The 20,447-nt window shown below is 36.1% G+C and overlaps 3 protein-coding genes, 1 long non-coding RNA gene and 1 pseudogene across 5 annotated transcripts in view; 1 reads left to right on the top strand and 4 right to left on the bottom strand.

Moving 5' to 3' along the window:
- LOC126877789 (venom serine protease Bi-VSP-like) lies at positions 1-14,346 on the bottom strand (annotated as a pseudogene).
- On the top strand, positions 5,020-15,862 carry LOC126877791 (uncharacterized). Of its 2 annotated transcripts, none has more exons than XR_007695332.1 (2): positions 5,020-5,236; positions 15,447-15,862. It is a non-coding gene; the product is annotated as an uncharacterized LOC126877791 (long non-coding RNA). The 2 variants fall into 2 exon arrangements; XR_007695331.1 differs by lacking the exon at positions 5,020-5,236 and adding an exon at positions 15,218-15,285.
- The window catches only part of LOC126877787 (venom protease-like), a 28,049-nt gene continuing 17,528 nt past the window's right edge, over positions 9,927-20,447 (bottom strand). Inside the window, exons 7-8 of the mRNA XM_050640312.1 lie at positions 10,497-10,626; positions 9,927-10,420 (exon numbers count right to left, since the gene is read on the bottom strand). The gene's annotated coding sequence lies outside the window, so the exon portion shown is untranslated. The remainder of the gene's footprint in view (positions 10,421-10,496; positions 10,627-20,447) is intronic.
- The window catches only part of LOC126877786 (venom protease-like), an 18,639-nt gene continuing 8,830 nt past the window's right edge, over positions 10,639-20,447 (bottom strand). Inside the window, exons 2-7 of the mRNA XM_050640310.1 lie at positions 13,537-14,207; positions 13,064-13,153; positions 12,387-12,689; positions 12,110-12,211; positions 11,892-12,037; positions 10,639-11,564 (exon numbers count right to left, since the gene is read on the bottom strand). Coding sequence (XP_050496267.1) covers positions 11,400-11,564; positions 11,892-12,037; positions 12,110-12,211; positions 12,387-12,689; positions 13,064-13,153; positions 13,537-13,615 — 885 coding nt within the window. The 5' untranslated portion in view covers positions 13,616-14,207 and the 3' untranslated portion in view covers positions 10,639-11,399. The remainder of the gene's footprint in view (positions 11,565-11,891; positions 12,038-12,109; positions 12,212-12,386; positions 12,690-13,063; positions 13,154-13,536; positions 14,208-20,447) is intronic.
- On the bottom strand, positions 18,300-18,986 carry LOC126877788 (uncharacterized). Its single transcript, XM_050640313.1, has 2 exons — positions 18,725-18,986; positions 18,300-18,648 (listed from the first exon to the last, which is right to left on the bottom strand). The coding sequence occupies exons 1-2, from the start codon at positions 18,983-18,985 to the stop codon at positions 18,517-18,519; spliced, it is 393 nt and encodes a 130-aa protein (XP_050496270.1). The 5' UTR covers position 18,986; the 3' UTR covers positions 18,300-18,516.

Consider the following 20,447-nt stretch of genomic DNA (forward strand, 5'->3'; position numbering starts at 1 on the left):
ATACATATGTAGTATCTAAATAGTCTAGAGTAAGGACAAGAAAGGATGTTCTATTTGAAGTGAAGTTTAGTTTTATTTTAACAAGCAATACCCAAAAACTGACTACAAATTATACTTATCTATAACAAGTATTAACTTATTATAAATAATTAGCCATGTTACTGCGCCACGCAAGAAAAATTACTGAAAATTCTCAACGCGAGAATTCATTGTAATTTTAATAAATAATAATAAAAAAAAAATATTTTCCTACGTCTAACACTCGGCTTACAACGTCTATCTTCCCAGGTCAAAAAATACTGAGCCTCAACACTCCATTACTCATTTGGCTTTGACATCACCAAGGCATACCCTCTTACTTACACACACACACTCTCTCTCTCTCTCTCTCTCTCTCTCTTTCTCTCTTCCCCAGCACTCTTACGATTCTTAGTCTATATCTTAAATTTACAACTTATACTATCCCGAGAAAACTCAAACTTAAATATATGATAGACCAAGCGTATACCCCCCCTTTTTTTGATATTACACATATAGTCAAAAATGCAGAAACAGTGTATTGAATTGGAAAGTGATAAAAAATAAGCGAAGTTTCGATGTTGCACGTGATTGCATGTGCATACAGGACATTTTTAGCGAATAAAAAATAGTTTTTGAAGACTCGAGATTTATCTTGTATTTTATGAACTTTCTGTGTCCCAACCTCTAGAAGCTCTCTATCTTATGAAGCGTTTTAGATTAGCCGGAAAATTTTGTATTTACATACAAGAAGTATACGTTTTAAATGGAATATTTAATCAGGCTCTTGATACATCAGAAAGAAAATTTATAGAAACCTTCAGAGAGTTGGTTTATTATTATCAAAATTAGTATAAATATGATTAATGGAAATTTATTTAATGGTCGTTTATAATCTTTACGTATCTAAGTGGTACAAGTATAACGTACGTAAAAAATTAGTGTAGTTTCGATGTTACATTTCATGCATTTTAAGACTATAATTCTTGACGTAAAAAACAATATAAATTTGAGCTGTCTCTTATCTCCACAATAAGAAAATCCAACTTTACCTTTCGTACACGAAAAATGACATTTATGGAACAGTAATAATCGTATTATTGCAACGCTGGGAGAATGAAGTTGTCGAGGTACGAAGTGATCCTAGTGTAAACACCAGGATATCCAGCTACAGCACACGCATGACCATAAGACACAGCACCTATTAGATAGAAGGTTAATTGCTGTCGTATCATCAGTGGTCCGTCGCTGTCACCCTTAAACGATCGTTAAATTTTTAATCAAAGATACTGAAATATATCAATCGAATTATATTGAAATAATTATGCTATAACTAAGATTAGAAGGAAATTAGATTAAATACCATAACTATTTAACTATTAAATAACTATTAAATATTAAACTAAACTATTAAATTGTGTTTATCCATTATTTTTAAAGTTTAAGACGTCGATTTGATGTTGATTCGAATTAATGCGTCTTCAGACACCGTATAATTTGTTGTTAATCTGTTACTTAATTACCGTACAAGCATCCTTTCCACCCTGAGCATACCCGGCGCATATTACACCATCAGTGATAGGTGCATTAGGAAATTTGGAATAAGCTGTCTTACATTCGGCGTTGCTAACCACTGGCACTTATACTTCCATTAATACATCACTTCGTGATCCTCCTACGAAGAAAATGAGAAAGACATTTAAGACTGGAACTGTTTAATTTTATTGTAAAATTGTTATCACTTACTATATCTTAATGCTCTCCATCCAGCAACAAGGGGGTTATAGCCCACGAAGTTTTTATTTCGTAGGGACTCCTCAATGGGGAGACAAATGGGATGTATGTACTCTGAAAAATAAGAAAACAAATGAAAGTGAAGGAAATGAATGACGAAAAGTATAAGAAAGAATAGTACATGTTTTATGATACAATATGTGTGTACGGTAAGAAATTTTAGGAAACGATTCTCCATTAATACTCAATAGCATATACTCAACAATATTTGAGGACTTACTCGAAAATGGCACCTCCTCCACCAATCTAAGAATGGCAATATCATGATTGTGTATATTGGGAGTATAATCAGGGTGTATTAGTTTAGATTCGAATCCCATTTGAATAGGATGCGCTCCGTCGTCATTCTCGTTTAGGTTTAAGTCTCCGATACGAACCACGTACAAGTCACTGCGTATTGCACAATGTGCTGCGGTCAAAACATGCCTAGCCGATATCAGGGAACCTCCGCATTTCCATTCTGGTTCAGTATATCTGGGTTTTGGGGATTACGAAAAGCTAATGCAGCGATCCACGGCCAAGCACCTAAAACGCAATAGACATAGTTGTGAACATACATCATTTTCTCTCGCGTAAGTACCTTTAAAGTTCATTCTTCGCAGTAAATCGCTTATTATTAATCGGAAAGGAACAGATAAAACGTACCAAGCTTAGCTGGTTTACCACCAACCACCCTGGGATGCTCGCCGTTGCTGAAACCACAATATGGTGGACGCAAGGTCACGTACTTATACACAGTTTCTATTAAAATCCCTCTCTTCTCCTTGTTTGGATCGTTTGGACAACAAATGATCGGATCATGGCCCTCATATCTGCATAGTGATTGCCTCAAAAAATCGGTAGCTGTATGACCCTGTGTCTGCAGTATTTTTTGCAGAGGGTTACATGTTTTAATGTTGAGACAGTTGCCTGTTTGATTGTTCGGTGTTGTACATTCTAGATCAAACAATTTTAAAATTGTTATTTATTGTATATACATTTATACAGTTCGAAGATACGTAAGAACGCGACATCGATTACTCAACTTTCGAAATAAAAAGCCGATCAAGTCTACCGGATTGCCCAACAGACAACTTTCGACGTGAAAATATAAAGTTTTAATTGATTAGATATTGTGTTAGCCATACTTGAAAGGAAAGGACTACCTTCAACCTCATTTTTTAAATAAACACTTTCTCAGTTTTGCGGTAAATAAATTCTTAGGAATTCAGGACAATTTTTAGTGAATCATTTTATGCAATTAGGAAAATTCTCAGCGACAGTATGTAACACAGTTAGGTAAAAGTGATTCAAGTGCAGTACTGACATTAAACTAGAAATCTATAAAGTTGTCATTGGAAATTCCGAGAATATCTTTGCACCTTTATCTTAGGCATTACGCCAATAGTTTTCATTGACGTGATGCAATGTTTATCACGTTCATTTTGTACGTAAAACGGGTCGTTGGAATATTCGCGAAGTTAACGAATCTTTTTCTGGAAACTAAACCGGGGAAGTAGACGTGAATAATCAAGTTCAGTTTTGCCACTAACTTCGTCGCCATCTCGAAAATAAAAAATTATAAAAATCGTTTGTATTTTATGTGGTATTGCGTAGCTTCTTTCTTTTCGGTGCTAATTAACAAACGCGTAAAATTTCGAAATAGCTCGAAGGTTCCGTGACGAGGTCGTATTAGAATCTGAAGTGCATGGAAAAAGACAACTTAAAGTGCAAACCTTCGCCAGACACCATGTGAACTAATGGATGCAGGAGAGTAATTAACACCAAACATGCAAACAACACTTTGCGATCCATCATTTTTCTGAAATAAAAAAGTGACGAATTGAAAAGACGCAGGACTGATAACGATGAATGAATCTAATAAAAGAAACTTGGTTCACACTATGATTCAACGTTTTGCAACAAAGAGCGAAAAACTGTGGCGATTTAGAAAGACTGACAACAATAAAGGAAACCGAGTTCGTATTATAAATTGAATTTGCATTAGACAGGAAGCACGATCATGTGAAATAGATCGTAGGAATGACAAATATCATCGACATACGTTTCTGTGTAATTTCATGTTTGAAGATTGTTTAGTATAACACTAGAACGATCAAACTCGTCGCAGTGACAAGCTTCAAAATTTTCATTTGTGCAAATCGCTAAAAAGCTCCATAGCTCTTTTTGTAAAATTAACGTTGATTTCTGTTGAGTTAGTAAGACGACTACAAGAAACTTAGGAGAAAGGTACAAATCAGGAAAATCATTAATTTCAGATAACTTTTAATAGAAAAATCTGGATACTCGAAAATATTAAACACGTTTCTATAGGTACATAGGAAGATTTATAACAAAATACTCTATATAAATTCAATTCTTATTGTATATTTCGTTCCTACTTACCTCACTACTTACTCCTGAGAATCGTAGATATACTTGTACCAACTTTCGTCGAAGTACCTATTTATACCATCGCCTTGTCATTTCACTTACAATTATCTATTATATGGCATGTTTTATCGCACATTACCGATAGTTGTGCTACTAAAATTTACAAAACAGCAATAGCGTGGTAACAGAAATGAATACTTTCGCGCGTACAACATTACATAAAAGTAACCTTTGCGGTGAAAACTGCTCGTGTTTGCGTGTGCAACTATAATTCATCTTAAAAGTCATTGATTTGTAGGCACCGAATTATCAGAAATCAATCACGTAAATCTTAAGAATCTTCTACTTGTACGCTTGATGGTTAACTAAGAGATGCCACTCAACGATGCTCATTTTTACGAAAATTTCGCAATGCTCCAACAGTGATACTTCACGCTCGCGCTATCATACGTTAACAGTATGTCGTACCTCTCTGTATATAATATATACGCACTCGAGAGAGAGACTGACACATCGTTACTCTTTTTTCGGGAATCAATCTCTTCTTTGCCATATTCTAGCCACGGATGCTCCGTATTTTCCTACGAATGGAATTCCCTTCGTTGCCACGTTCCCGGAATCGAGCAAATATCTTAGGACGCAACTAATCAGAATATTCTAAGTTATGATTTACCATTATCAGATTTTTTACGTCAGAGGAAATGCCTGTGTCGTTGTCTAACTTAATAGTTACCATTCCATAATCACTCAAAGGAACAATGTTAAGATCGTATAAACCACGATATTCTATCTTACACAAAATTCAGGTCCTTTTATTCCAATCACATAACCATGATAATGTGACATCAATCGCATCTCAACCTACAACAGAGATAAGACATCGAGCTCCGACGTTCGAACACTTTTCCACATCATAACCTACACCAAGCCCCTCAGCATCCTCAAACCAAAAGGCATATAAGCCGAGACTTCAGCCAGCTCGGGCAGTTCTTGTTCTAGTTTCTGTTCTTGTGCAGCCCCTTTCTCTCCGGTTCAGTGTCATTCTGTTCTTGTAAGTGCTAAATTTATAATAAAGTTCGATAAAAGAAAATTAATAGTTGGGTTACGACTCAGCCTTCTTTTCTCTTACAATCCAAGTGTCAATTTTACGTTACAATAATCTTCAATGTAGCTCCTCAATATATAATATTCCAAAATTTATTGGATGTATAGGATGTACGAACCATGAAATTCTAACGCGAGCAATTGAACGCGCAAATAGAGGTCCTCTAGCATCCAGCACGTAATTCCTGTTATTTGTCACCGAGATGATCTCGTGTCCTTAGACACACCCCATTATAGTTTTCCTCTGTGGCATCATCGGGACGGGACGGGCATTCTTTTACGCGCTCCCGTCGACCAAAGAGTAACGTCTTTACGCTCAGCAATTATTTTTACGAGTCAGACTTAGATTCAGCGAGAACGCCCATCTGTCATCCCGTTGGCCGCGGTTTCGTTATTGAACCGGAGACCACTGTCACTAGTGTCGCGGACGTCTCACCGCCGTGGTAGATTGTCAAACCTGTGTTATTCATATGTGGCGGCACGGTCCACGGAACTTTTCAACGGCTCCGGATGCAAAGCGCGACGCCGCCAAAGCGCAACACCGACGTGCCCAATGTACCATCGATATCTTTACACTCTTTCCGCCGAATTCTCGGAAGAGCATACACGTGTCAGCACTGGCGGCACATCTAATGAATGCACGCTAGTGGGGGATATCGTTGGGCTACGAAGGGAAGAATCTGCGCGATCCGAAACAAAAGGGCAGACAGTCTGCCTTACGCCATTAAATGTGTAACTCCTCGGTACTATTTGTATAGCAATGCGTCGAATGATCTCTCGGTGTTTATCGTTATTTGTTAGTTGTTACCAGTTGTCTGTTAAGTGTAATTGTTAATTGTTAATTGTTAACTCTGATTGTTGATTAGTTCTAATTAAACTATTGTTCGTTAAAAACACCAAGAGTAGTTCCTTACGCACCTATCACCATACCACCTCACATACCTGTGTCAATAAATCGTATCTTCGTTACACCGCAACGATGGCTACCTTCAATGAAGACTCCTCAAACACCGACAACCCTATCCCCAATGTCATTCCGACATATATATCCACCGAAAATGTGCTCTTGTAGACAAACGCTCGATTCGCGTCATAGCTTTTAAAGCTTGTCGCATCTCAATCCGTTGGAAAAAGTTTTTCCTGCAGCATATTTTATTTTTACGAACCAACAAGGTCTTTGTTTATTTCCTTCTTTTTTTTGCTCCAATTTCCCCATTGTTTTTTCAAGGATAGTATTTCAGAGCCACTAGTCAAGTTTATTGTAACAATAAACGTACGTTTCGGAAACATTTTGTGCTGTGAAACAGAATACACTAAAGTTTGAAGGTCACATCGATTTTCGAAAGTTTATAAATGGAGGTGTATGACAGTATCACCAGCTGTTGCTGTCCAAGTAACTCCAACATCGAAATACTACAACGATTCCAATCGAAAACGCTAAGAGCCTTAATAGACGCACCTTGGTATGTTACCAACGAAACCATCCATCGCGACCTCAAGATACCTACAGTCAAAGAGGAAATAGCAAAATATAGCGACAGATATAGCAAAAGAGTTAACAAACACCGAAACCCCCTAATCGCTGGACTACTCGATACGACGGACCAGATTCGCAGGCTGAAGAGGCACTACCCGCTAGACCTAAACGTTAGATTCATTTAGTTATCCAAATTAAGCATATGCACTTACTTATAATACTTATAAATTATACCTATCTATAATAAGTATTAACTTATTGTAAATAAACAGCCATGTCACTGCGCCACGTCAGAAAAATTACTGAAAATTCTCAACGCGAGAATTGATTGTAATTTCAACAAATAAATAAAAAAAAAGTACCTTTGTAATATCGTAGAATAGCTTTGATTGGAGATCGGCTGAAAATAGAAAAACCGTGTACGTCGTGTTTCTGTGGTTCGTTTACATTTAAGAGTGTCTACGTGACTAAGTAGTTGGTAGTTCTTACATAGGTATGAAGGAAACAGTAGACAACGTTAGAAGAAGGACGGTTTCGCTATCCAAGGCGAATCGAAAAGTGTGCGTGTTGCGAGAATCAGAGTTGATCGAGACGTCGAAGCATAGAGTCGTTAGAATTGAGTTGCGAGTGTTGTCGAGTGTTAGAATTGCTAGTGAGAGAGAGAGAGAGAGAGTTACCAAATAGTTGTCAAGTTATTTGTTGTAAATACGAGCGTTGCATGTAGTTTTCCTGTTAATCAAACATCGTTTCTCTGTCTAACTAATATCTGTATTTTCAATCCATTATTAATATATTCCGATACTACACCTTCCATAAATCTCATAGATTTCCTAGTAAAGGTCCTTCAAACCAAACAAACGTCTATTTCCGAAGAATTTCTAAAGACTATTGTCTACCACGGCTGGACAAGGGAAAGTTAGTTTTTCTCACGTACGCTGCAACTTTCCTCCCACTAACCACCTTCTCTCGAGGGCGGTTAAGACCCTTCGTTTAACCAATTAACAACGAAGCCTATTCCCTCACTCTCCTAACTAAAATCGTCACCAACAAATCCGATGGTCCCGTGCGCTAGACACACCCATCCTTAGCTTTCCTCCGAGACAGCATCGTCTCCCAAGACAGTACTGATTTTACATCCTTCGAACGGTCAACATCTTTTTAACCGGGTATACACACCCGTAGATCAGTCACTCACTCATCTCGTACATACGCACCAGCGTAACTGCCTTCGTTATAAGTTGTTGGAATAAACGGTGAAATATAACTTACTCTACTGTGTCATATTCATTTAACCACCTCTGTTATCTTAACCGAAACTGGGGAGCGACTACTTCGCGGCGTCGATTCACCGAATCGTAGCGAGAAGTACGTATCGTAGTTTATGATTTGCAACAGAATCCCTGCATCAACGCATGTTCGCGAAACATACAACTTCACGCACCAAATGTCGATTACAGTCAATCGACACTAATAATCAATAATTTGTCTGCGAGATGCTCCTCTGGAAGTTTTAACTATATATATTCCGGTTTTAACTATATATATTTAACTATATATATTAACTATATATTTTCCCTAGGAACAGTAAGATTTTAACGATACAACTTTATCAAGAGATCTTAATGTCATAAACGGTATCGAAACTTCGTAATTAATATTGTTAAGGAAGAAAATATTGGTAATCTCCTCGAACGACGAGCGCTTGATATTCACAATTAGAACTCGATATCTTAGCTTCTTATAATATCCTAATAAAATGTTATTTATCGATTACAATTGTCCTGTCGTATTTTATTGTGTTTACTTTATAAATGTGAACTTTATTCAAAAAGAGTTCATCGATGATTATCCATTACAGGTTGTTAATAAACCTGAATCATGCACAAAGGAATTGCCGTTAATAACTTAAGATTCTCTGCCCGTCGTACAGGGTATATATAGTAATTATTCTCGACGATCGTAACGTTTAAGTCCAATTCGAGCTTATAGTCCCATGCGAGTTAAACAACGACAATAGTTTGAATTTCTATTTGTTCGTTTGTCGTCTGTTTATACCCGGAGCACCTGCTGTAAACCAATAAAAAATTTATTAGATCTATAAATAACACATATAAAACTTATTAATTTATAATTAATATAAAATAGGAGAGCACGAAACTTCCTATTTTATGGATATGTTAAATCTTTGTAAAAAATACCATATCATTAGTATCATTTTAATCGTTCTAAAGGATTTAGCCGCACAAAGCTGGGACCCTTGGAAGAATCGATATTCACGCGTGACAAATTGAAATTGTACAAAGGTTCCGGTACGAACATCACAAGTGTCGATACCAGGGGCACAGGCACATGTTCTGGGTTTATTATATATTTATAAAGGGCTGACGATTTAGTGGATGGTCCGGGTAAATTTAAATTGTAAATTAACGCATTGCTGGTTTCAAATAAAAGCCTGGATAAGAGCGGATATGGTATGAGAGTCTGTCGTGGAAAGGGGAACAGGCCGCTTTTATTTGTAAAGTTTGAATCTCCTCGATATTGAAGATGTTGAAGCTGCAAATATGTATTTCATTTTAATCCATTCGAGACCGAGATTTAATTGTAAGACTTCTCCCGATGGAAAAATATTTACTGGTCTGGAATCGTGCATCGCTAATTAGTAAAAAAGTTATAAGCAAGAAAGCAATTTTACTACCGGATTGGTATTTCTATTTTATTGGAGATTAATTAACCTGAGTAAACCAACAAAAACTTATCGAAAATCAATCGAAATTAAATCACCTTTTCAAACAGGCTATAAATAGCCAACTAATATTTGCAGTAATAAACTTCACTTTCGAATAAAGTATACGCTCTATAAATTGTAAATTGATAATTTCGTTATTATATCATTTTTCTTAGTCTAAACTGAATTCAGTGAAAAGAGCTTTCAATTGAATTACACACTTCATTAGTTTATGAATTATATTCGTTACCATACGTACAAAAGAAGGTTGACTGGTTTAAAAATTCAAAGGGTAGAACCTCCAAGCTCACGATTGGAAACAGATTCAGTTCAATGGTTTAATTTGCCATTTAATTGAATTCTCTGGCAATTTCAGCGAACTGTGGGCTTTAGAAGTTTATCTTCTAGAAGGGCTCTTTGGCTCTAGAAGAAAATTGTTTAATCTGAAAAGAGACACAAATTATTAACATCATTCATCCATATGAGATTCAGAATTTTTGTTTTGAGTTGCAGAAAAAGGAATCTGTTACTAATAATTTAAATAGACTTAATAGCTCGTACGATGAAGCAACATACCAGAATTGGAGAAAATGTGTAATCTTGGGGAGGTAACCACAGATTTGTAATCAGAGCTGTTAACATAGTTTGTAAAATCTATTATGCTGTCTAACTTAACAGTTGCTATTTCATGATCATTTAAATGAACAATACTAAGATCATGTAAACCATGGTATTCTATCTTATTGTGAATATCATATACCTAGTTATATTATCTAACTTCCTAAGAATATCATCAAATTGAGGTCCTTTTATTCCAATCACATGACCATGATAATTTGACTCTTCATTGTATAATGTTCCAAAATTTATTGTATATATGATATCAAGGTATTAATTCTTTTTTCCCAAGGTACAATCTCATTAAAATTCTGATAGAATTAAAAATTAATTATTCATACTCTAATAATTATACATTTTCAATAGAGTATAGTCAAAGATATATACTTGAGCAAATGTAGGGGAGACTCCTTGATATTCACAAATGACACTAGACTACACATCATTGTACCACTTCTTTATGCACCAGCATTTTGATTAATAATCTGAAGAATCATACAAAGTACTTTTACAAAGTCTGTATAAAGTACGGTAAATATGCGCAATATTGAAGCATTCAACGGAGTAATGGTAATGTACGTTCAAAGATAATGTACGTCACTATATCTATACTTACACGCAATAAAATACGAATAGATTTAACATTATAAATTTTTTTATGCATCATAATAGATTGGGAATTAAAGTGTTTTGTAAATATCTGTAATGTATAAGTATACCTCTGGCTGAATGGAAATTTCTGTTACATACAGCTAAACATGCAGAAAGAGTGTATTTAATTAGGAAGTGATAAAAGAATAAGTAAAATTTCGAGGATTCACGTAATTTCAGGAATAGACAGAAAATTTTCAACGGAAAACAATAGTTTTGAAAGACGCGAGGTTTATCTTTGTTTCTGGAACTTCTGGAAGCTCTCTATCTTATGAAATGTTTCAGAGTAGTCCGAAATTTTGCATATACATACAAAGAGTAAACGTTCTATGTGGAATATGCTCTTGATACATCAGAAATAAGATTTATAAAAGCTTTGCGAAAGTTGATTTATTATTACCATCAAAAAAGAAGGAGCGGAAATAGTAATTTAATTAATGTTCGTTTATCATTTTTATATCTCTATGTCGTGCATTTTTAGCGTGTCTAAAAAATTAGTGTCGCTTCAAAGTGACATTTCATGCATGTTAAGGCTATAATCCGTGCCATACAAAACAATAAGTCTGAGCTGGCTGTTATCACCACAATTATAAATTCCAGCTTTGCTTCTCGTACACGAAAAATTATATTTATGAGACACTAATAATTTTGCAACACTGGCAGAATGAAGTCGTCAAAGTACGACGTGACCCTAGTGTAAACGGCGGGAAATCTAGCAGTGCCACACCTGTGACCACTGGACAAAATACCTATTTGATAGTAGGTGAATTGCTGTGGTATTATCAGTGGTCCGCCGCTGTCACCCTGAAACGATCGTTAAATTTTTAATCAAGATTACTGAAATATTTCTATCGAATTATATTGAAATTATACTTATATACAGTAACAATCTATTATTAATTTATGTATTGATATATTCCAATTTTTAATGTACATGTTATATGTATTTTAAGAAAAACTAAGATTAGAAAGAAATTATATTAAATATAATAATGATGTGTGAGAAGTGGACAAAAGTCTTAAGTTAACTTTAATAATATTTCCAATATTTAAGAACTCGATTTGACGTTGATTCGAATTGAGTTATCATCAGATACTGTATAATTTATGGTAAATCTGTTATTTAATTACTTGACAAGCATCCTTTCCTTTCTCGCCGGCGCATATTACTTTTGTGGTGATACGCTGCTTGTCAATTGGCCAATAACCTTTCTTGCATTCGGTGTTGCTAATCACTGGCACTTGTACTTCCAGTAATGCGTCACTCAAATTTCCACCTACGAAGAAAATGAGAGGGACATTTAGAACTGGAACAAATTTCATTTTGTTATGAAATTAGTATTACTTACCATATCCTACCGCTCCCCATCCAGCAACGAAAGGATGGAAACCCTCGAAGTTGTTATTTCGTAAGGGCTGGTCTATGGGGAGACAAATAGGACGTATATATTCTGAAAAGTAAAGAAATAAATCATAGTGAAGAAAACGAGGGACGAGATGTATAAGGAAGAATTCTACACGTTTTATAATACAATATACATATACAGTAAGAAATTTAACGAAATGATACTTCAGTAATACCCAGTAGCATAGATATTAGAAACTCAATAATATTTGAAGACTTACCCGAAAATGGAACATCTTTCTTCAGTTTAAGAATAGCAATATCATCATGGTGTGTACCGTTAGTATAATTAGGATGTTCTAGTACATATTCGATTTCTATTTGAACAGGATGCGCTCCATCATCATCTCGTCCTAGATCTAAGTCCCCGATACGAACCACGTACAATCCAAAAATTTCTACGCAATGTGCTGCAGTCAAAACATGCCTAGCCGATATCAGGGAACCTCCGCAGCCCCAAAACGGTTCTCCATCTGGATCAGCGCAATCAATATAACCTAATGCAGCGATCCATGGCCAAGCACCTGAAATGCAATAGTATAGTTGTGAACATGCATAATTTCCTCTCGCGTAATGAGTTAAACGCTATTATTATGTATTCGATATTCGATCATGCAAAGGACGATACGTACAAATACTCTCAAATAAAGATTTGATTAAAAGAGAAATTAAATTTTGACTACAATGTAATAACAAGTATTAGATAATTCCATAAAATTTCTACTTGAATTATACGGAACTCATAAGTTCAAACATATAATTTCTCCCCTAACAATTTTCGATCTCTGTCCATACTGTACTTTGATATGCTGGCTAGTGCCTTTCAAGTTTATGCTTCATAGTAAATCGCTTCTAATTAAACGGAAAGATTAATCGAAAAGAAAGACATAAAACGTACCAAGCTTAGCTGGTTTACCGCCAACCACCCTGGTATGTGTAACGTTGCTAAAACCACAGTGTGGTGGACGCAAGGGCACATTCGAGGTTGCTATAAAACATTTATAGTGAAAGAAGTTATTATATTTAGAGAATTGACAGTAGAGTGATGAATTAATTCGTCCTCGCTGGTTGTTTCACGATTATCCTGGTTATCACGTTTGTTTTCTACGTGAAGCGAGTCGTTGGAATATTCGCGAAGTTAACGAAGCATTTTTCAGAAACAAAACCGGTGAAGAGGTGAATACTTAGGTGGAATTTTCCCAGTAACTTCGTGACCATTAACTTCGTGACCATCTCGAAAATAAAAAATCAAACGTGTTCCATTCAATTTTATGTGGTCACGCGTGACTTCGCTTTTTTCACTGATAAAGGCTGTGTGACGAGATCGTACTGCAATCTGCAGTATGGAAAAAGACAACTTAAAGTGCAAACCTTTAGTGCGCCCCGCTTGAACCGATGGATGCAGGACAATTAACGCCAAACATGCGAACAGTATATTGAAGCCAATCATCGTCCTAAAATAAAAAAGTGACGAATCGAAAAGACGCAGGACTGATAACAATGAATGAATCTAATAAAAGAAACTTGGTTCACACTATGATTCAACGTTTTGCAACAAAGAGCGAAAAACTGTGGCGATTTAGAAAGACTGACAACAATAAAGGAAACCGAGTTCGTATTATAAATTGAATTTGCATTAGACAGGAAGCACGATCATGTGAAATAGATCGTAGGAATGACAAATATCATCGACATACGTTTCTGTGTAATTTCATGTTTGAAGATTGTTTAGTATAACACTAGAACGATCAAACTCGTCGCAGTGACAAGCTTCAAAATTTTCATTTGTGCAAATCGCTAAAAAGCTCCATAGCTCTTTTTGTAAAATTAACGTTGATTTCTGTTGAGTTAGTAAGACGACTACAAGAAACTTAGGAGAAAGGTACAAATCAGGAAAATCATTAATTTCAGATAACTTTTAATAGAAAAATCTGGATACTCGAAAATATTAAACACGTTTCTATAGGTACATAGGAAGATTTATAACAAAATACTCTATATAAATTCAATTCTTATTGTATATTTCGTTCCTACTTACCTCACTACTTACTCCTGAGAATCGTAGATATACTTGTACCAACTTTCGTCGAAGTACCTATTTATACCATCGCCTTGTCATTTCACTTACAATTATCTATTATATGGCATGTTTTATCGCACATTACCGATAGTTGTGCTACTAAAATTTACAAAACAGCAATAGCGTGGTAACAGAAATGAATACTTTCGCGCGTACAACATTACATAAAAGTAACCTTTGCGGTGAAAACTGCTCGTGTTTGCGTGTGCAACTATAATTCATCTTAAAAGTCATTGATTTGTAGGCACCGAATTATCAGAAATCAATCACGTAAATCTTAAGAATCTTCTACTTGTACGCTTGATGGTTAACTAAGAGATGCCACTCAACGATGCTCATTTTTACGAAAATTTCGCAATGCTCCAACAGTGATACTTCACGCTCGCGCTATCATACGTTAACAGTATGTCGTACCTCTCTGTATATGATATATACGCACTCGAGAGAGAGACTGACACATCGTTACTCTTTTTTCGGGAATCAATCTCTTCTTTGCCATATTCTAGCCACGGATGCTCCGTATTTTCCTACGAATGGAATTCCCTTCGTTGCCACGTTCCCGGAATCGAGCAAATATCTTAGGACGCAACTAATCAGAATATTCTAAGTTATGATTTACCATTATCAGATTTTTTACGTCAGAGGAAATGCCTGTGTCGTTGTCTAACTTAATAGTTACCATTCCATAATCACTCAAAGGAACAATGTTAAGATCGTATAAACCACGATATTCTATCTTACTGTGAAGATACCCAGTTATATTATCCAACTGGATAAGAAAATCACAAAATTCAGGTCCTTTTATTCCAATCACATGACCATGATAATGTGACATCAATCGCATCTCAACCTACAACAGAGATAAGACATCGAGCTCCGACGTTCGAACACTTTTCCACATCATAACCTACACCAAGCCCCTCAGCATCCTCAAACCAAAAGGCATATAAGCCGAGACTTCAGCCAGCTCGGGCAGTTCTTGTTCTAGTTTCTGTTCTTGTGCAGCCCCTTTCTCTCCGGTTCAGTGTCATTCTGTTCTTGTAAGTGCTAAATTTATAATAAAGTTCGATAAAAGAAAATTAATAGTTGGGTTACGACTCAGCCTTCTTTTCTCTTACAATCCAAGTGTCAATTTTACGTTACAATAATCTTCAATGTAGCTCCTCAATATATAATATTCCAAAATTTATTGGATGTATAGGATGTACGAACCATGAAATTCTAACGCGAGCAATTGAACGCGCAAATAGAGGTCCTCTAGCATCCAGCACGTAATTCCTGTTATTTGTCACCGAGATTCAACAGTTCGATTCATCACGATGCTGCGTACGTGAAAAATATGGAAAAACGAAGAAAACATCAGGCCAGAAACATTACAGTGTGCATTTCTTTCTTTTGTTTTTTCCTTTGAAACATATATGGCGTTAACGATATGTAAACAGGAATTCACTAACTGCCGATATTCTGTTTCATACTCTTCTAATTTTGTTTATATCAGATTCTCTATTATGATTAGACCGTGCATGTTTATATAAATTCGTAGCTTTATTTAACACTATTACAGAAATACAATTATGGAAATTGAACTTGAATAAAACTTTCTTTCATTCAATACAATTAAGTATCATAACTCATTTATTACGTTAATCCTTAACAATATAAAAAAAACCTTATTTCCAATATCTTTGCACATTATATTCGATGCAATCTGTGTATTTCTACACTTTACATTTACTATAAATGTACAATCTATTTATAACTCATCACAATGGTTTAGTTTAAATTACACGTTCGTAGAATACACGACTTACACTTGTCACCAGAGGGCCATCGATATCAACATAGGGCTAGGCGATATTAATGCTTTCTCACTAGTGGTCACATTGATACTGTTTGTTTCGATAAATATAACTTCCAACACAAGTTTTTCTATCCCAGTGTCTAAGGCAAAGGTCTGCTAGGTCATAGCCTTACTGAAGAGTCCGAACTAGCAGATCTCGGACGAAAAACACTATTTCTCTCTTCTCCATCTCCTTTATTTGACTACCCTACTCGTCCGTCTTCCCTCTTGCAGTGCGTAAGGCAAGATGGAGTGACAGAAAGGGAAGAGGATGATTGTAGCGCCGGAAAATTGCCCATGGGAGTGTGACATCAATCACATCTCAACCTAAATCAGTGATAATACATCGACCTCCGACCTTCGGACACTTTTGGACACTTTTGGACACATCACCACCTTATCATCATAGCATACACCAAGGCTGTGACGCACCTCAGTCCACATCAGAGATAGGATATGGACCCCCGACCTTCGGACACTTTTCTACATCATAACCTACACCTAACTAACTCAACATCCTAAAACCAAAACGTATATAAACCGAGACTTCACCCAGCTCGGGCAGTTCTTGTTCCTCTTCTAGTTGCTGTACTCATACAACCCCTATTCTCCGGTTCGATGTTATTTTGTTTATACCCGCAAGAGAGGGTAGGAGATCCGACCGGCCTTGGATACAGTGTCCGGCCGTGGGAGGGAGGAATCCGTCTTCAATGTCTCTGCCATGTACATAGCTTTGTTTCCCCCTCCTTCCATTGTGTCTAAGGCATGAGCCTGCTAGGTAAGCCTTACTGATGAGTCCACTAGCAGGCTCTGGACGAAACACACTTTTTTTCTTCTTTTTCTCCGTCTTCCTTCATATATCCGTGATAATTGTAGGCTGCTGGCTGTAGATGTCGCTTGCCGGGGGTGAAGTACTGCTGTATTTTCTTCTTATTTAGATGTCGTGGAAGAAAATTCGGACTTTGGAAAAGTACGAGGCGCCGGGATTTGAACCCGGGATCCGAACGTTTGTACTCTATGGCGCTAACCACTGCGCTGCCGTCGTCCGACACTAGTTGGTTTCGAGTGGTGAGATTTGCGTTCTCGTGTGCCGCCACGAGAGGAAATCTCAGTGTGCTTTCTGAACGAAGAACGCGGATTCGTTGTTCACACTTTTCGTTAGGAAAATGAGGGTGCCCATTGATTATAGCCAACGTTAATGAATGAAGATAGGAGGAGGAAGCCTCCTACCAACGTGGCTCGTGGGTGACATTGTTTATTGGAAAAATAACTACCCGCTTTCTCCGTTATTTGTAAGAGTGCGCAATAAACCTAAGCATTGTTCTAAGGACCATCCATAAACCGAAAACACTTACAGGGTTAGAGATTCCTTCAAGCTATTAAGATTACGTCAAAGGATTCAGTTTATAGGATATAGTATGTAGTAGATCAGTATATAGTATAAAGTTTCAGACGGCGCACGGACCATCGTACGCGCCGTAACAGAGAGAGTTATAAGAATATACATAAAATGTAATTAAACATCGCAAAAGTAACTTAATTAGAAATGACTAGAATGTATGATGTATAATATAATGAATTCAAATTGTCTAAAAAATATTACAAATTTATAGAGATTTTACTATAAAATGTTTTTAACAGAAGCTGATACAGTTATATAGCATTTTCAAGCATTTACGAAGATTAATGTATGAATTTGAAATTAGCAATATTGAAGCGCGGTACTCGGAAAGACGAATGTACATGGATAATTGTATGCACTAATCGACGATACGGTTATAATTGCATGCTTGATAGAAAAATATCATGGTAAAATTGATATGATTTCATGGAAACGCGTCTAACTTGGTATCTCGAAAGTATCTTAAGCAAACTAATTAGCGTGCCTGTTATGTCTTTTAAAATGTAAATTAACATGTAACAAAGAAACCTTCATCAATTTGATTCGCTTCAAACTGCGCAAATAAGTAGTATAAATAATATTTGTGATAGATTGGCATCAATTCCATGTTTCCTTTAATATTTGCCTTTAAAAAGTCCAATTCGTTTCACGATTATACAAATTACTAAAAAAATGTCTATATTAGTAATTTATTTATTTTGCATTAATCGTGACATGTTAGTTGCATTATGTTATATGTAAACTACCACAAAGGAGAAATGATAATCTTTCCAATCTCTAGATTACTGGTTACTAAACATAAATATCCTATAAAATTTAATATATTTCTTTAATTTTTAATACATACATGAGTTAGTAGTTCTAAATTATGAATCATCCTACCTGTGATATTACACTTTTCCTTATAATATCATCACTCAAGTGAACAACATTAAGATCATGTAAACCATGTCATCCTATCTTACTGTGAAGATACTTAGTTATGTTATCTAACATTATAAAAATATCATCAAATTCAAGTCCTTTTATTCACATCACATGGCCACGATGATCTGGTTCTTCGTTATATAATGTTCTAAAATTTGTTGTATATATAGGATGTACAAACCGTGATATCAAGGTATCAGTTCTTCCTTCCCAAGGGACAGTTTCATTAAAATTCTGATAGAATTAAAAATTAATTATTAATATTCTAACAATCATATATGTTAAATACATTATAGTCAACGATATATACCTGAGCGAATGTAGGGGTGATTCCTTGATAATTATAAATGTCATCAGCCCACATCATTGTGCCACTTCTTTGTACTCCAGCCTCTAGATTAACAGCCAAAACAAACATACAAAATTTTATAGAAGCTGTACAAAATATAGTATATATGCGCAATATTGAAGCGTTCAAGGGGATATAAAGGTAATGTACATCACATACACGTGTACTCTCATGCAACAAAATACAATTAGATTTAATAGTATAAGCTCTTTTATTCATCATAATAGATTGGAAATGTAAGTGTCTTACGAGGGTGAGTAAAAAGTTACCCGCTCTGTCGGTGTAGAATTTATTTTAAGCAATTGTCAAAAAAGACATACATCATTTTTTGATGTATCACTTTATTTAATCACTCAATTTCTGTATACACTTTGTCCATTTGCTGAAGGACCTTCGTATTTTCTCATTAAAAAATGTTTTGGGCTGAGCTGCGAACCACGAATGCATCGTCGTCTTCACCTTTTCATCAGCTTTTTCGGCATCCATCTCGCACAAACTTTTTAAACCCCAAATCTGTCGTGCATTATTGCATAAGCAGAGCCGTGGCTGATTTGCAAATGATTTGCCACATTATCCAGTATCACTCGTCTATTCCATAGAGCATAAGTTCATGAGCACGTTCAATGTTGTCATCGTGGATGTGGACGGGCGACCAGCTGTTTTTTCATAACACTTGTGCGATCTTCTTTGAACTTTTGTGCCCATTCAAACACACTTCGTGACAAAACACTTTCTCCATAATGTGCATTAAATCTTTGATAAATATAGGCATCAAACATAGCCTCCGACCACAAGAAACGAATCACAGCATCCTGCACTGTTTTCCTGCAAATCACCATTGCAAAGCGCCATTACTCGCGCAACGGTCACAAACGAATTGACGTAACACAATGAAACCTACGCAGCAGCACTGAACAGATATTGACGTCATACGAAGAGTGCAGATGGGTGAATATGGTCGACAAAAGTTTTAACTATCTGGAGTGCGGATAAATTTTTACTGAGAGTCGTATAGGAATCTGTAATCTGTAAGTATACCTTTGGCTGAATGGAAATTTCTCTTACATATAGTCAAAAATGCAGAAACAGTGTATTGAATTGGAAAGTGATAAAAAATAAGTGAAGTTTCGAGGTTGCATGTGATTGCATGAGTACACAGGACGTTTTTAGCGAATAAAAAATAATTTTGAAAGACACGAGACTTATCTTGTATTTTATGCACTCTCTGTGTCCGAATTTCCAGAAGCTCTCTATCTTATGAAGTGTTTTAGATTAGCCGGAAAATTTTGTATGTACATACAAGAAGTATACGATCTAAGTGGAATATTTAATTATTCTCTTGATACTGTGGCGGCACTTGACAGTAAACTTCCCAACAGTTTACGTCGCGTGACGCACGACACAAAGACCCTATACCTGCGGACAAGATAATTGCCAGATGTCGATACATTCGTACCGAATATTTCCAGCTAGCCTAAGGACCGCTATAAATCTTAGTATTTATTTTAGCTAAGGTCCTCCAAAGAGACAAACAGTCTTTGTTTATCAGTCTCGAAGTCGACCACCTACCACGGGGACGCACGAGAAATCTGCTATCTCTCTCGTAGGATGCTGCCCGCTGGCAACACCCTCCCAAGGACAGCTAGCATCCTTTTCCAACGACCAACACGAATTAGCCAATAAA

Source organism: Bombus huntii, unplaced genomic scaffold, assembly GCF_024542735.1.
Source record: "Bombus huntii isolate Logan2020A unplaced genomic scaffold, iyBomHunt1.1 ctg00000245.1, whole genome shotgun sequence".
Lineage (NCBI taxonomy): Eukaryota > Metazoa > Arthropoda > Insecta > Hymenoptera > Apidae > Bombus > Bombus huntii.

Excerpts from the sequence above, each read along its gene's own strand:
- LOC126877788 (XM_050640313.1), bottom strand. The coding sequence starts at position 18,985 with ATGATGAATAAAAGAGCTTATACTATTAAATCTAATTGTATTTTGTTG. Across the intron at positions 18,649-18,724 it reads TCACCCCTACATTCGCTCAG|AATTTTAATGAAACTGTCCC; the intron begins GTATATATCGTT and ends TAATTCTATCAG.